The 13,379-nt window shown below is 47.3% G+C and overlaps 1 protein-coding gene across 1 annotated transcript in view; it reads left to right on the plus strand.

Annotated features, from left to right (window-relative positions):
- Positions 1-151: 151 nt before the first annotated feature.
- The window catches only part of LOC119396416 (Down syndrome cell adhesion molecule-like protein Dscam2), a 42,677-nt gene continuing 29,449 nt past the window's right edge, over positions 152-13,379 (plus strand). Inside the window, exons 1-5 of the mRNA XM_037663627.2 lie at positions 152-453; positions 889-1,158; positions 2,137-2,262; positions 4,698-4,868; positions 7,238-7,385. Of these exons, the coding sequence (XP_037519555.1) occupies positions 354-453; positions 889-1,158; positions 2,137-2,262; positions 4,698-4,868; positions 7,238-7,385 (815 nt within the window). The 5' untranslated portion in view covers positions 152-353. The remainder of the gene's footprint in view (positions 454-888; positions 1,159-2,136; positions 2,263-4,697; positions 4,869-7,237; positions 7,386-13,379) is intronic.

Below are 13,379 nucleotides of genomic sequence, written 5' to 3' on the forward strand. Positions count from 1 at the left end.
GCCCCCACGACTTCCGTCAACTGGCGCCACACTTTTCCATTTATACACCGGCTAAGTCGGGCCTTGTGTGCCGAAAGGGACCTCGTAGTTAAAATAACCTCATAGACAACAAACAACCGTCAGTCGGCGTCAGTGACGCCAGCATCCACCATGTGGCGCCAAAAGTCCGTGAGGTGGGCTTTAACAACCGCAAAGCCACGAAGAGATGTCAGCGTTCGTGTGACGACTTGCCCGAAGCAAACGCGTACCGAGCTTGGATTAACGACGGATTAGCCGCCGTCTCGCGTCGTGCCTCAGCTGTGCAGATGTGTCTAGCCGTGCGGTGAAGCCATCGCACAGGCGAAGCTCTCGTGATGCGACCACCACGTTCCAGGATTTGGTGCTACGCGATGAGAATCGTGTTCATCCTGCCTTTGATGATTTCGTCGCAAAGCGGAGCTACATCGCATCAGGGTAAGCGTCACAGTCCACTCTGCATTCTATGTACTTTAGTGTACCAGTATATCGCTGTAGTTTCCGTGAACGTGAAGTCTGAAACAAACGAATACCAGAGGTGTACAGTCGCGCTCAATATGGTTTGCAACACGGTGGCCGTGGTTGAAGGGGCCCCAAGCCTACACTGCAACACCGGCAAACCTGAAAATTGGTCTTGCAAAGACCAGTAGTCGAAACTGTGTTCACGTCACTCCTTTAGGTCGGCGCCGCTTTGACCAAGGGAAGCATGTTTCAACTAATATTGGGCGCGACTGTACACAAGTTAGACCGTAAGTTGAATTAAGTCACTGCTAAGCACGTTCTACCGTCTCGGCATGCCTGCCTCTGTTACCATGGCTCTAAGTTTACAGCACTATACATGGTTAATTGCTGACAAGCATTCGTTTGTTCCAGATGTGCCAGTGATTCAACCCTTAGTGTTCCCGTCCGACGTTGTGACTGGAGTGAACACTAGGCTCTTGTGCAACGTGCAAAAAGGAACACGGCCACTGACGTTCGCATGGATCAAAGACGGTGCCTCAGTCAGCGACGGTGTATCGTCGCAGGATGATTTCTCGCTGCTCAGCATAGACCCAGTGACGGCGGAAAGCGCCGGAAATTACACCTGCGTCGTGAGCAACGCAGCGGGGACTGACCGATACACGTCCACGTTGGAAGTGAAACGTGAGTGGAACTCAAGAGTTTCACGAAAGAGCGACACCGCATGCACAAAACCGGAGCTTACTATTTTAGAAGGATGTTTTCAGCTTTACACGATGCAAAGCAAGTCATGGCCACAGGGCTCCATAATCATTTCGCGCGAGATGCAGTCTATACTGGCTGCCGTGCATAAAATCCGTTTCATGAACAATACAATATTTCATGCCAATTCCAAATAATAAAAATCAAGTTGTGGGTTTCCAGGTGCCGAAACCAAGACATGATTACAATGCACGCCGCAATGGAAAACTACGGGGTAATTGTGACCTCCTGGGGTTCTTTAACGTGCACCTAAATCTACACACAATGGTGTTTCTTGAACATTTTTGCGGGTTAAGGGGGGGGGGGGGCATTTCGCTCCACTAAAGCAGCCACCATGGCCAGGAATCTAAACAGCGATTTCGTGCTTACAAGCGCAAGGCATTGTTCGCTAAATCACAATGGCAGGTCTCACTAAATGCCTCTTATTTTAGGACATCGAAAGGAAACACCTTTATTCGTCACAAAGTCCGACGTTTATTCAGCCCATACATTTCGTTGAAGCGGTCGTCCACCTGTAAATCGGTCAAGGCGCCGTTCAAGCGAAATAATGAACTTAATAATATAATAACTGTTGGAGTTTTACGCCCAAAAACCACCACGACATGATTATGAGAGACGCAGTAGTGGGGGGCTCCGAAAATTTCGACCACCTGGGGTTCTTTAACGTGCACCTAAATCTGTTATAGCACACGGGCCTCTAGCATTTTGCCTCCATTGAACTGCGGCCGCCGCGGTCGGGATTCGGTCCCGCGACCTTCGGGTCAGCAATCAAGAATTATGAAGTTCCATTTCGTCATGTGATGTGAAAGCGTGTCGAAAGCACCATTTGCACTTCGTATTGTCGCATTGTAAGGTAATCTCACTTTTATTGTTTCTTTTTTTCGTGCGTGTGCATGACAGAGCCGTCTCAGTGGATTGAGGAACCCAGGGATATTTCTGCCGCCGAAGGCTCCGAAGTGCGGCTCATGTGCGCCGCGACAGGGCGCCCCAAGCCCACCGTTACATGGAGCCGGTGTGTCTCAGGAGGTGAGTGTACGCAACAACGAAATGTCTTTCCAGTTGACTCCCTTTTTTTGTATAGTATACAAAGGTGAATGCCGTATAAGACGACTTGCAAAAGCTACAAGGCGGCTTTCCTGCACAACAGAGATTCATGCACAATGGCGGCGCCTCCCGTCCTCGCTACACTGCACGTAACCATTCTAGCGAGGACGGTAGGCACAGCTTTCTTGGAGGTTTTGCAACTCGTCTACTGTGACTGTCATCTTTCTGAAAAAGCGCATCGTACTGCATTTCCTTGGATGCAGTAAGATGCCCTCGTTCTGGCTCTACTGCCTGCCCTCTGGCGAGCGTCTACTACGCAATCCTATCAGCCACATGAGAATTCCTCGGTTTATTCATTCCATGTAACACCACATATACGAATTAACACTTTAAAGAAATGAAAAACACAGGTACTAGCTAATCGCGAGCGCTGCGCCAAAGTGCTATACTGAGACAGCGCCATAGTCTGCGTATAGTCATCATAATATAGTTTTAGTGAACTATGCCGGCAGGCTATAGACTATAGTCTGTACGCGGAGTCTATAGTACAGTTACTGTTCACTAAACCCAGACTATGTCGAACATACCACATATGCCATATTCGCCATATATGACGAATGTCAGCAGCACAGATCAACACTGAAAGAATAAAGATTTTACATCGAATGTTGATTTGAGATATACTCGTTTATGTTAAAGTGGAGCAATCGGCGCGATTACACGAGAGAATCCTTTTACTTGGTGTTCTCTTATCATTTTCGCGCCGCTTGTTTACCTTCGGAAAGCTTCATTTAATATAGTGTGGAGTTTCGGAAACAAGTTCGAAAGATTGCCAAGTCCAAAGGATGGAAAGTTGCAGCGAGTTGGTGTGGTAGCACACTCGAAAAATTGAGCGGGAAGGGACAAGGACCAAGACAAGAAATCCATCCTGTCCAGAAGCATGGTAAGCTGGGCCAGTTGGTAATGGTTCATTGCGGAACAGCGCAGAAAAATAACAAAACGCCAGAGAAGGAGACACAAACAAGCCCGCCCTCTCCCCTACGTCCCTTGCGCAATCGCTGTATGTATTCATGACATTTTACCTTATATTGCCTTATTCTTAGGAATAAAGCTTCAGTTGATAGTCAGCGCTTAATTGTCTGTGCTATCCTTCTCCGGTGTTTAGTCCTTTTTTGCGCTGTTGCGCAATGAACCATCCTGTCCCTTTCTTGTATTCGGTCCTTGTCCCTTCGCGCTCAAAATCTTCAAGATTGCTAAGCACCTGGAGAGCCCAGAAATGTACAGGTATGAATGCCTCTCACGATGACGACGTGAAAACGAGCCAGCGGAAGGGGAAGAGCGCGAGCTTGACGCGAAGGAGAAGAGGGAGGGGGGGGGGGCGAGCTGGGAGGGTCGCAACCGGAGTGGGGCAGAGGACGAGAGACGCCGGAAGTCGGCCGGTTCCGCACGGTGGCTGCAGCGTGCAGCTGGTCATCCTTGACCGTGGCTTCTTTCGGTGGGAGCGTCGCGTCGTGGTCTTCGTCTATACACGGCAAAGCGGTGAAAGTGACGGGGGGCAGAGACGCGGTAGAGCGCCGCCGCGGGACAGGAAATCACTTGCGCGCCTCCAATGTCGCGGAACGGCAGACGCACCTCGCAACCCCCCCCCCTCCTCCTTGCCGCCCCTCAGCTAGCGCACTTCCTGCCCCGCAGTCATATCGTGGGCATATGCATGAGGGCCCCGCCAGTCAAGGGAAACACACACGCATATCTAACCTGGTTGTAACAACGCGCGCGGTAGTGAAGACACCTGTTGATTTGGCTACCTTGTTATGTCCGTACTCGGTGCGATCAGGTGCTATATGATGTGAACAAATCAAGGAAGTTGAGTTTTTAGAAAGGCGAGCGTTTGTGAACTTCAGAAAAGAAACAGAAATAATTGTCACTCTAGATGGTTGAAGCACACCACTAGATGTTACGAGAGGGCACAAATACAGCGTTGCCTCATTTTATTGTTTCCGGTGCAGGCTCTAGCTTTTGTTTGGAACACTCCGCGAACACCCAATAGAGAAACCCGGATAAAGTTTACCAAGCACCTTTGCTGGTTTCAAGCATGCAAAAAGAATTGGACGTGCTTTTTTAGAGGCTGAAACTACCTTTCGGTGTAAAACTTGCTATGTCTCACTGCTTCTCTTCGGTGTTTAAGATCGTTGTTTCGTATCGATAGCAACTACCAACCGCCTGCCTAGTTATAGACCATTTCAGAGTGTATTTATTTAACGAGAACACGCGGTCAAGACATTCCGGAGTGCGGTACAAAAGGGAGATAAGGCCGGACGAATAGTTAAACAAGAGAGCTTTCCTACGGCCCTTTCGTATACGCAAGGCTGTTGGCATTGGACTCATTTCTAATCCAGCGCACCCAATTCTGCTTGCAGGCAAACACAGCTTAGTCTGCGGTGACTCCGAGACACCGGTGCCCGTCAGGACCAGCAACGGCAGCGTCTCGTTCGTACGAGTAACCAAAAAGGAGGAAGGAAGGTACGCCTGTTTCGTGGACAACGGCGTCGGAAAGCCGCTTAGGAAAGTGATCCGCGTGGCCGTCAACGGTAAGTAGATATCGAACACCACCCGTCTCCATGCGAAGCCCCAAATACGAGGAAGGCAATACAAAGCCTCTGATCCGAAGCCCTTTACAGCAGAGCGTGGTTCGATGAAGCCATGCTGTGGTAAAGAGCTTGCGGTTTCCTGCTTGCGCGACACGTGCCCGCGCCCCTACGCGTCTGCGACATTGCCTTAAGCTGTTGTCACGAGCTTTAATAAACGCGTGATAAAAGTTGTATTCCAGGGTATTCTCACAAGGACAAGATTTTTTTAGAGGCACGGTTTAAGCGAATGTGTTTATTTGTTGTCTGTTAAGAAACATTGCCGCCTTTAGTGGCGTCAGCTACTTCGCTTCGCTTGAAAAGTGACCCTAGAAACACAGATTTTTAAATATCTAAGTACACTGAGGCAAGTACAAAGATATTTGCCAAGTTCCACGCATAAACAACTAATGTCATCGTACACAAGGTAAGGTACATTCTAAGTGCTGTAACGCTATAGGCAAAAGAATTTCAGAACCAACTTTCCAAGTACTGCGGTTCATTCTTTAACGTCATCTAACACTCAGCCACTGAAAAAAAAAGAAAGGAAAGAAAGAAAATGAAGACGACGCCGCTTCCCGAAGTCGAACCGACGCAAGCGCACTAAAGCAGCGTGCCGTTTATCAATATGACAGTCGGTGCGCTTTCTCGTACCTTTGAGCTACAAACGCGTGGATGCAAATTTTCCATTTCGCGGTATTGTTCTGGCTGCCTACGGGGTGCGGCGCACTGTTTGCCCGCGAATCACTTTCACGCCGGAGATACCTCGTGGCCTGTTCAGGGAGAGTATAACAAGAACAAACGTCATTCTAAGGAAGCACTACAGGAGAGGTGTACTAACCAGTTCACCTGCGCAGGAAGGTGGGCTTTGTAAAGCCGAACGTGATGCTTCGAAGCCAGAGGCTACAGCGTGCTTATCCATGTCGGGTAAAAAACCTCGCCCTGCTCACCCTTGCATACGTAATACGCTTAGTTGAAATAGACGTACCAAATTCTTAAAGAGAAAGCTCTTCAAGAGCACGTATATATTGCGACAGCTTTGACCTCAACGTGTGTGTGTGTGTTTTTTTTTTTTAGCACTTGTGTCCATGTCCGTGCGCGCGAATGTATGCTCTGCACAGTTTCGTATCGCATTGCCTGTTCCTGCAATGGCTGCCAACGCAAAACCAGCAGGCCTGAATACCATGCCTGCCGAACGACCGCGGTGGTCTTAAGTCGGCGACAGGCCGATCCCTTAGCTTATCCTGTCACCTAATATGTGCTACACGACCCTTGTATAATGTCGCGAGTGGTTTTCCTTCAAAGAAGGTATCGCGTGGAGTTTGTACATTGGGACTTTCATGGAATAAACGTTGATACACTATCACGTCCCGAGTGTCTTTTCTTCGGGGAAAAAAAAAAGGGGGCCGGATATCATCTTTTTCGTTTTGTTTTTCGTATCTCTGGAGCAAGCTTGAATGCCAAGCGTTCTTGTTAGAACGAATCAAAATTCTCCCGTTAATTGTAGTCATATGACCGTCTTGCTCGATATGTGCGCGTAATTTACAGCACATGCGCAATTCCTACAGGAAATAAAGAAAAACATCAAGAGGAAAATGTCTCCTCCACAAGTGATGTTGATTGCTCGTCCCTATCTTCATCCCGCGACATCTGGTTGCTTTTTACGAAGGAACCTTCGCATTCGCGTGTCTCGCTTCGTTTCCTACCTTTTTAAAAATGGACTCCTAGCGCCACACTTCAATAGTAATCAAAACTGAATTGCTGTACTGCATGGATTCGCATGCCTGGTCTGTATTGAGTGCAGCTTAGGATTGATTGATTGATTGATTGATTGATTGATTGATTGATTGATTGATTGATTGATTGATTGATTGATTGATTGATTGATTGATTGGTTGATTGATTGATTGATTGATTTCGTGCAGAAAGATTGTTTTAAAAGCTGCCTAAAACAAGGTTGCCTACATCATGCAAATGACTGTCCCCGTGCACTGTAAGCCCCTCACAGGGTTTAAGTGAACACCAAGGGAGTAGCCAGAAATTGTTTTCAGCCTGGCTACGCCAATGGTGAACACATATTGTTTCAGCATCAAACTAACGTGTTACGTCGCTGTTTATAGGTGCCTCGTTTGGCATCTTATCTAGCAGTGCAGCCCATAACTGCGACTTCACTTGTGGTATCCCTTGCTTTGGCCGTTTAATGCAACTCAGTACCTTGTTTTTAGTCTTTTCAGCTGCAGCCGAAACGTAAGACAAACACTGTGCATCGCGATATGTGGCCATCGTGCGCGTCGACTAATCGTGCGATGCTTCTCCGCCGCGGCAACTTGCAGTGCCGGCCAAGTTCACCGAGAAGCACAGCGTGGTGACCGCTCGGCGAGGCGAGAACGCGCGGCTCGTATGCGACGCACAGGGAGACCAGCCGCTCACGGTCGCCTGGTCCAAGGGCGTGCAGAAGATCGACCGCGGAGGAAACTCGCGGTGAGGAGCCTTCTTATTATATTTTTCGTTTTCCTGTTCTCCTTGCTAGCACTTTACGAGTACTATAAACTGAGTGCACAAACAAGAAATGTTAGTCAAATGAATTCTGAAACCACAAAGAGGTGACTAAGATGACTTATCAAGGCAGGAGAGAAAGAAAGCAAGAAGACTTCAGGTAGATAAATCAACCAAACGATCGCCCGGTTTGCTACCCTACACCGGTGGTAAGAGAATGGGTAACAAAAAGAGGGAGAGAGGGATCATTGAAAGGAAACATAACGACGCACGACAGGGCTATACAACTGGTCATTGAGGACCTGTGTTCCTCAACAACTGCAGCAGTAGTGCACAAATAGCTGCCTGTTCGAAAGACTAATCCAGACGGGATTACCAGACTTTGTGAGTAAGTTGCCAGCTGTGACGCGGCAAACAGCGATACGGCATCTCATCGTTCATGTTCGGGAAGTGATGAGTCGGTGACAAAAATATCTACACAGGCTTTTTCCTGAAGTGAAGCGAAGTGAAGTTTATTTTCCTGTCATAAAACGAAGGATATCTTCCTCACACGTCGAATAATACGAAACACGACGGATGAAAGATAACGTGCACAGATTAGGCAACCACCGAGGACAAACAAGTGGCAAGTTGCACGCTGGAGGCGCATAAGGGGATATGAACAAAATCTACGAGCAAATAACGAAAATGGAATTGCCACCGACTAGCACGATGAAAAATCAATTCCGATGCTAAGCACGCAGCACAGAACTCTCAAAAATGAATATCATTCACGACAGCACTGGCGACGTCATTTACATTGTTATCGTTCCAGAGATAAATTAGACGCAGCGGCGGTAAACATATTGAGGCTAGGCCTACTTTACTCCAACGTCACGTCACATTTGCTTATTATTATTATTATTATTATTATTATTATTATTATTATTATTATTATTATTATTATTATTATTGTTGTTGTTGTTGTTGTTGTTGTTGTTGTTGTTGTTGTTGTTGTTGTTGTTGTCTAGTATGTGCTTCACGTGTGTGGAGCTTTCTATCTCATAGGCAAACGATGTGCATTAAGCGCGTTTTCCGCACACTGTCCGGACATGAAGCCATCAACGCTATGCAAATGTATGGTTAAAATACTGATTACGACTGATTAACAAACTGACTACAACGAAAGCATTTTTGAAAGTTAGCGCTTGTGAGTGTGTTCCTTGTCGTCCAGTCATACACTTGTTCTGCGCTTAACACTGACTATGTCGCACCAACAAGGCAAGAAACCTACCACTGCTGACTGCGACTGTTCGTCCTCTTGCTAGACACTTACAAATGCGGACTGCAGCTGGTAGGCAACTCGCCATGCACGCGTCGAGCTTGACGCTTCTTTCAATATCATTACAAAACTGAAAAGTGCGGATGAAGCTGATTTCCATACGAATACAGGAGCACCTCAACACATTTAGATGCCGCAGCACGACAGAAAGTGCTAACTCAACTCCAGTTCAAACGTCGCAAGCTTATCACTGCCTTATACATATAGATAAAATGGCAAGGTAAAGTGCGCGCGCACACACACACGCACGAACGCGCGCGTTGCTTTCTGGGCGTCATGCAGTCTCTGTAGTACCAACAAATGATAAATAGTATCTGAAAACTCCGTTTTCATGCACCAACCACGCTTTTATGCCAGCCTACTACTCAGACGTGGCCTTAACAAATTCAAGCTGGAGCTATATGAACGAAACAAAGGCGAGCAGTAGGTGGGAGCATTCCTGAAATACTGCCGGTGCATCCAGGAAAGTTAAGGAAATTCACGCCACCCGATCGAAGCGCACGAAGACGCCTGGGCCGGAAGCGCGGCGTAGGGAGATGATTTAATTGGGTTAATCGCGTAATTAAATCACGTCGCACGCATGGCGCGTTCGATCCACGTTTTCAGGCCCGCGGAATAGCTTCATGTGCGAAAAATTTGCATTTTTTATTAGAAATACGAACGCAGCACTCGCTGAACAGTGTGGCGCGCTACAAAAGGTAGTCAATATTATGTGTGGTTGCCAAAGCCGCGACATGATTACGAGGCACGCCGTAGTGGGGGCCCCGGAAATTTCGACTGGTCTTGAACGTGCACTGACATCGCACTGCACACGGGCTTCTAGCATTTCGCCTACATCGAAATGCGTCCGCCGCAGCAGGGATCAAACCCACAACCTTCGAGCCAGCAGCCGAGCACCGCTGTACCGCCTAGGGGGACACGCTAAAAGAGAGAGAGAGAAGGAAGAGAAAAACGATAGAAGAAGAAGGTTCGTACCACTAACTATTCGCAACGTGCACGATCACGGGGAGGGCGTTAAGGTCTTCTAATGGATAACACTGCGCACACACAATCTTCTCCTGCTAATAAACTGTACATTTTCGCATAATGTTGTAGAACGCCCGACGGTAAATATTTTTTCTGCGTGGGCATTCGTTTCAAATGAGAAATAGACGGGTCGTTCAATATATACGATGACCCTATATCACAGCCCCGTATAGCTTTTGCATACATAGCATAGGCATTCAAGGGCCGCGTGAAAGCGCGCAACGCTTTTAACTTTTAATTCGATTGTTTGTATTGGAAGAAAGAGGACGCTGCTTCCGGTGGAATGTGGGCGGATTACCGCGTCGTGGTATATGTACACACCCGAGGACAAATATAATGGAACGGGAAGGGTAGGTCAGCGCGAATCGCGAACAGTCTGGTCGGCGCGAACAAATAAGCATGACGGCAAAACGGCGACCCCGTGTGCCTCGCATTCATTATGGAACCACGAATGTCCGCACACAAACATACATACCCTCGTTGTTGTGGCCCAGAAACGCAACGACGCCATGTCTATAAAGAAAGGAACGCCCAGAAATGGGGACGATCGAAAGGGAAGGGTTATTCGATGGCATATGGAAGATATATATCTATAGCAAGAACAGTACGTAGAGACAGAATAATTAATCGACGGTTCCGCTACGCAACGCGATGTGCGCCATTACAAGATGCTCCAAGACATCAGCGAAGAAATCCTGTCCGAACGAGCTTTACTTCCTCATAGCTTATAAGCGAAGAAAGTTAAAACTCGACGTAAAGTACGTATGAGGGGATTTAAAAAAAACAATTATGTCAGCTCGCGCATACTTTCTTTCGACTAAGGAACAATTATGGAACGCATCGTTGCACCCTTTGCCTTCTTTTGTATGTGCCCGCCCAATTTGCAGCTGTGCGTTCACACCGATTCCTACGCGGCTAGCCCAGCTCCATATTCTTAGTGAAAGTTGTAAAGCTTGAGTGCACGCGATATCTCACAGTAAAGTCCTGATGGAAAAGTTCCGCTGAAAAAAACAGCAAATGCCTCCTCGATAACTACTACTAGACTAGATCTGCAGTAATGCTTTCGGTGGGATTTACTGTATATGCACATTAGCTCACGGGTAATGGCGGCGCATTTTACGACGCTGGCTTATCGCAGCCAAGGCGGAGGCGTCTGCACATTAACTGCGCGCACAGATGCGCAATGTAAACCGGTCGCATCACTGAAAATTCCGACGTCACGAAAGCGACCCAATGTGCTACGACGTACCTGATACACATACAGAATTTCATTAAGTAGCTTTTTGCTTGGCCACCCTGTATTTCGCATCTTCCGCTGCAAGTCTCATGCACGCAGTCTTTCAAATCGTCACACGACTACCACAATCAGAGTCGATGACCAGCAATGTTTACATATATTACATACAAAAGCTTCCAGAGCCGTATAGGCATTGACACACAGCATGAACATGCAGGTGACAGTGGTTTCTGCATCTGGTGTGCCGTATAGGTCTGTATCCTTGCAAAGCGTTCTCGTACAGCAATACACGTGCAAAGCATTCATGCCCGAGGCTGCGCGAAGAAATGCAAAATAAAGATGAGTGTATGTACGCTGGTGCAATCGAGGAAAAGCCGAAGCCCTGTCTCTGACGGCATTAGCACTGATTTGAGGGTTGTGTTGATTAATGATATTCAACATCCCAAAGCAGCGCCAGGAATACGAAATACGTCGCTGCGGACGGCTCTTCTTTATATACCATTACACTGTTTTGCGCACACTGCTTTAATACGACATGAGCTTTCAAGTACACGCAATTTCTGGCACTAAGACCTCATAACAGAAGTTCATAGTATTGTGCATACAATACGGAAGCTGCGTAGGGACGGATTTTCAACGAGCATTTACTTGAGCTTTAATTTAAGCCCGCATAACAAGGGCAGCGTCCTGGTGCGCACGAGATGCTAATATCGAAGAAAGCACGCGTGGGGAAGATTACAGAACTCAATAATTAAACTAAGATTGAATGAAGACGATTTCACTGTTATAAGAGCTAACAGCAAAAACTGAACATTAGGGAACAATATCATACATTTAGCTTCAATTAGCTAACACTAGCCAATTACAGCAATCACTTAGCTTAAGGTTAGACAACGTTAAACAAAGAAACGAGCCCTTAGTTTCCCTTCTTTCGTACATTATTAGCGTAAAGTTACCCTTTTACCTTATTGAGCATTAGGCAACACTGGACATTAGCAATCATTCAGCCAACGCTAGCCAATATTTAACCAGTATTAGTCAATGGTACTAGTATGCGGGTAAATACAGTCGTCGAATTCGGTCAGAAAGATCCCTTCGCAGATGGTGGGTGGAAAATGATCCAGGAAGACATCGTCTCCGAAAGTATACACAAACCCAATTTGTAACTGCGTATAGTGTCTGGGAAAAAAAAAAAAAAAAAAACCCGGAGCGAGGCGGGCGACCCTCCCTGAAAAAATGTGAAGGTTAAGGAGTGGCCCGTTTTATGGCACAACGAGCGGGAGGATCGCTCGCGGGCGCCAGTGGCAGTACTGGCAAGCAGGGGAGCGCGAGGCGAGCCACGCCACACAACACCACACCGCCCGCCGAACGGGGCCACCAGGCCCACAGCCGGAGACGCGATCAATATTATTCTCCGGCTCTCTTCCGCACACGCCGTGCTTCCGCGCACGCCGTCCCCCTCAAGCGCTCCCGCCCCTCCCTCTCTGCATTCCCTCGAACCTCCTCTCCCATTCCCCACACCGCAGTAGTCTGGACGGCGGGGCGCGCTCAGGGAAAGATGACGTCATCTATTTGGGAGCAACGAACCTGCATCTCTTTTCGCAAGGAAGGGAGGGTGCTCCTGGCAGCACTCCTGCGAGAGCTCGGTGTGTGTGCGCGTATTTATAAGTGATGCAGGGAGGTTACGGTTCTGCCGAACACCCCCCCCCCCCCCCTTTTTTTGCGCTTTCTCCATCTGCACGCAGCGACAGCTGGGACGCGTGACATCGACAGGTTTCATTTCGCTCTGCTGATGAGGTCTAATCAGCGAGGATGTGTGTGCAGTTCTTTCTCTCGAACCTTCGCTTTCAGGCACCGAGATCTTCCTTTACGAACACAATACCCTCCGCGTCGCGGAAGAACAGCCTACTTCCCTGAAGAAGACGCAATATATATATATATATATATATATATATATATATATATATATATATATATATATATATATATATATATATATATATATATATATAGCTTTTGTTCTGCTCAGTGCAGTATTACAGGCGGTGTACAAAAGTAATGTGCGGTAATCACTTATCGTCCAATTGATCAGTGACCAATTTTTAATAATTTAATTTGAAGACGTTCTGTACAAATTGTTATACGAATGAGTGACTGCCACACTCCAAGAAAAAAGAAAGGGGGTATGTGTGACTCCTTTCGGGGAGTTTTGACTTGCCACGTATATGAATCACTTTAAAGAGACACGTTAGTTCTCTTGTGGGTCACACGACTCTCCGAATAGAGCACAAGGATCTCCAAAGAGAGTTGACGTGGTTCTTTAAAGAGAGTTATATAGGTGGCTAGTCAAGACTCCCCGAAAAGAGTAAAAAAAAACTTTTTTTTTCTTATAGCG

The sequence above is a fragment of the Rhipicephalus sanguineus genome, chromosome 6, assembly GCF_013339695.2.
Source record: "Rhipicephalus sanguineus isolate Rsan-2018 chromosome 6, BIME_Rsan_1.4, whole genome shotgun sequence".
Taxonomy (NCBI): domain Eukaryota; kingdom Metazoa; phylum Arthropoda; class Arachnida; order Ixodida; family Ixodidae; genus Rhipicephalus; species Rhipicephalus sanguineus.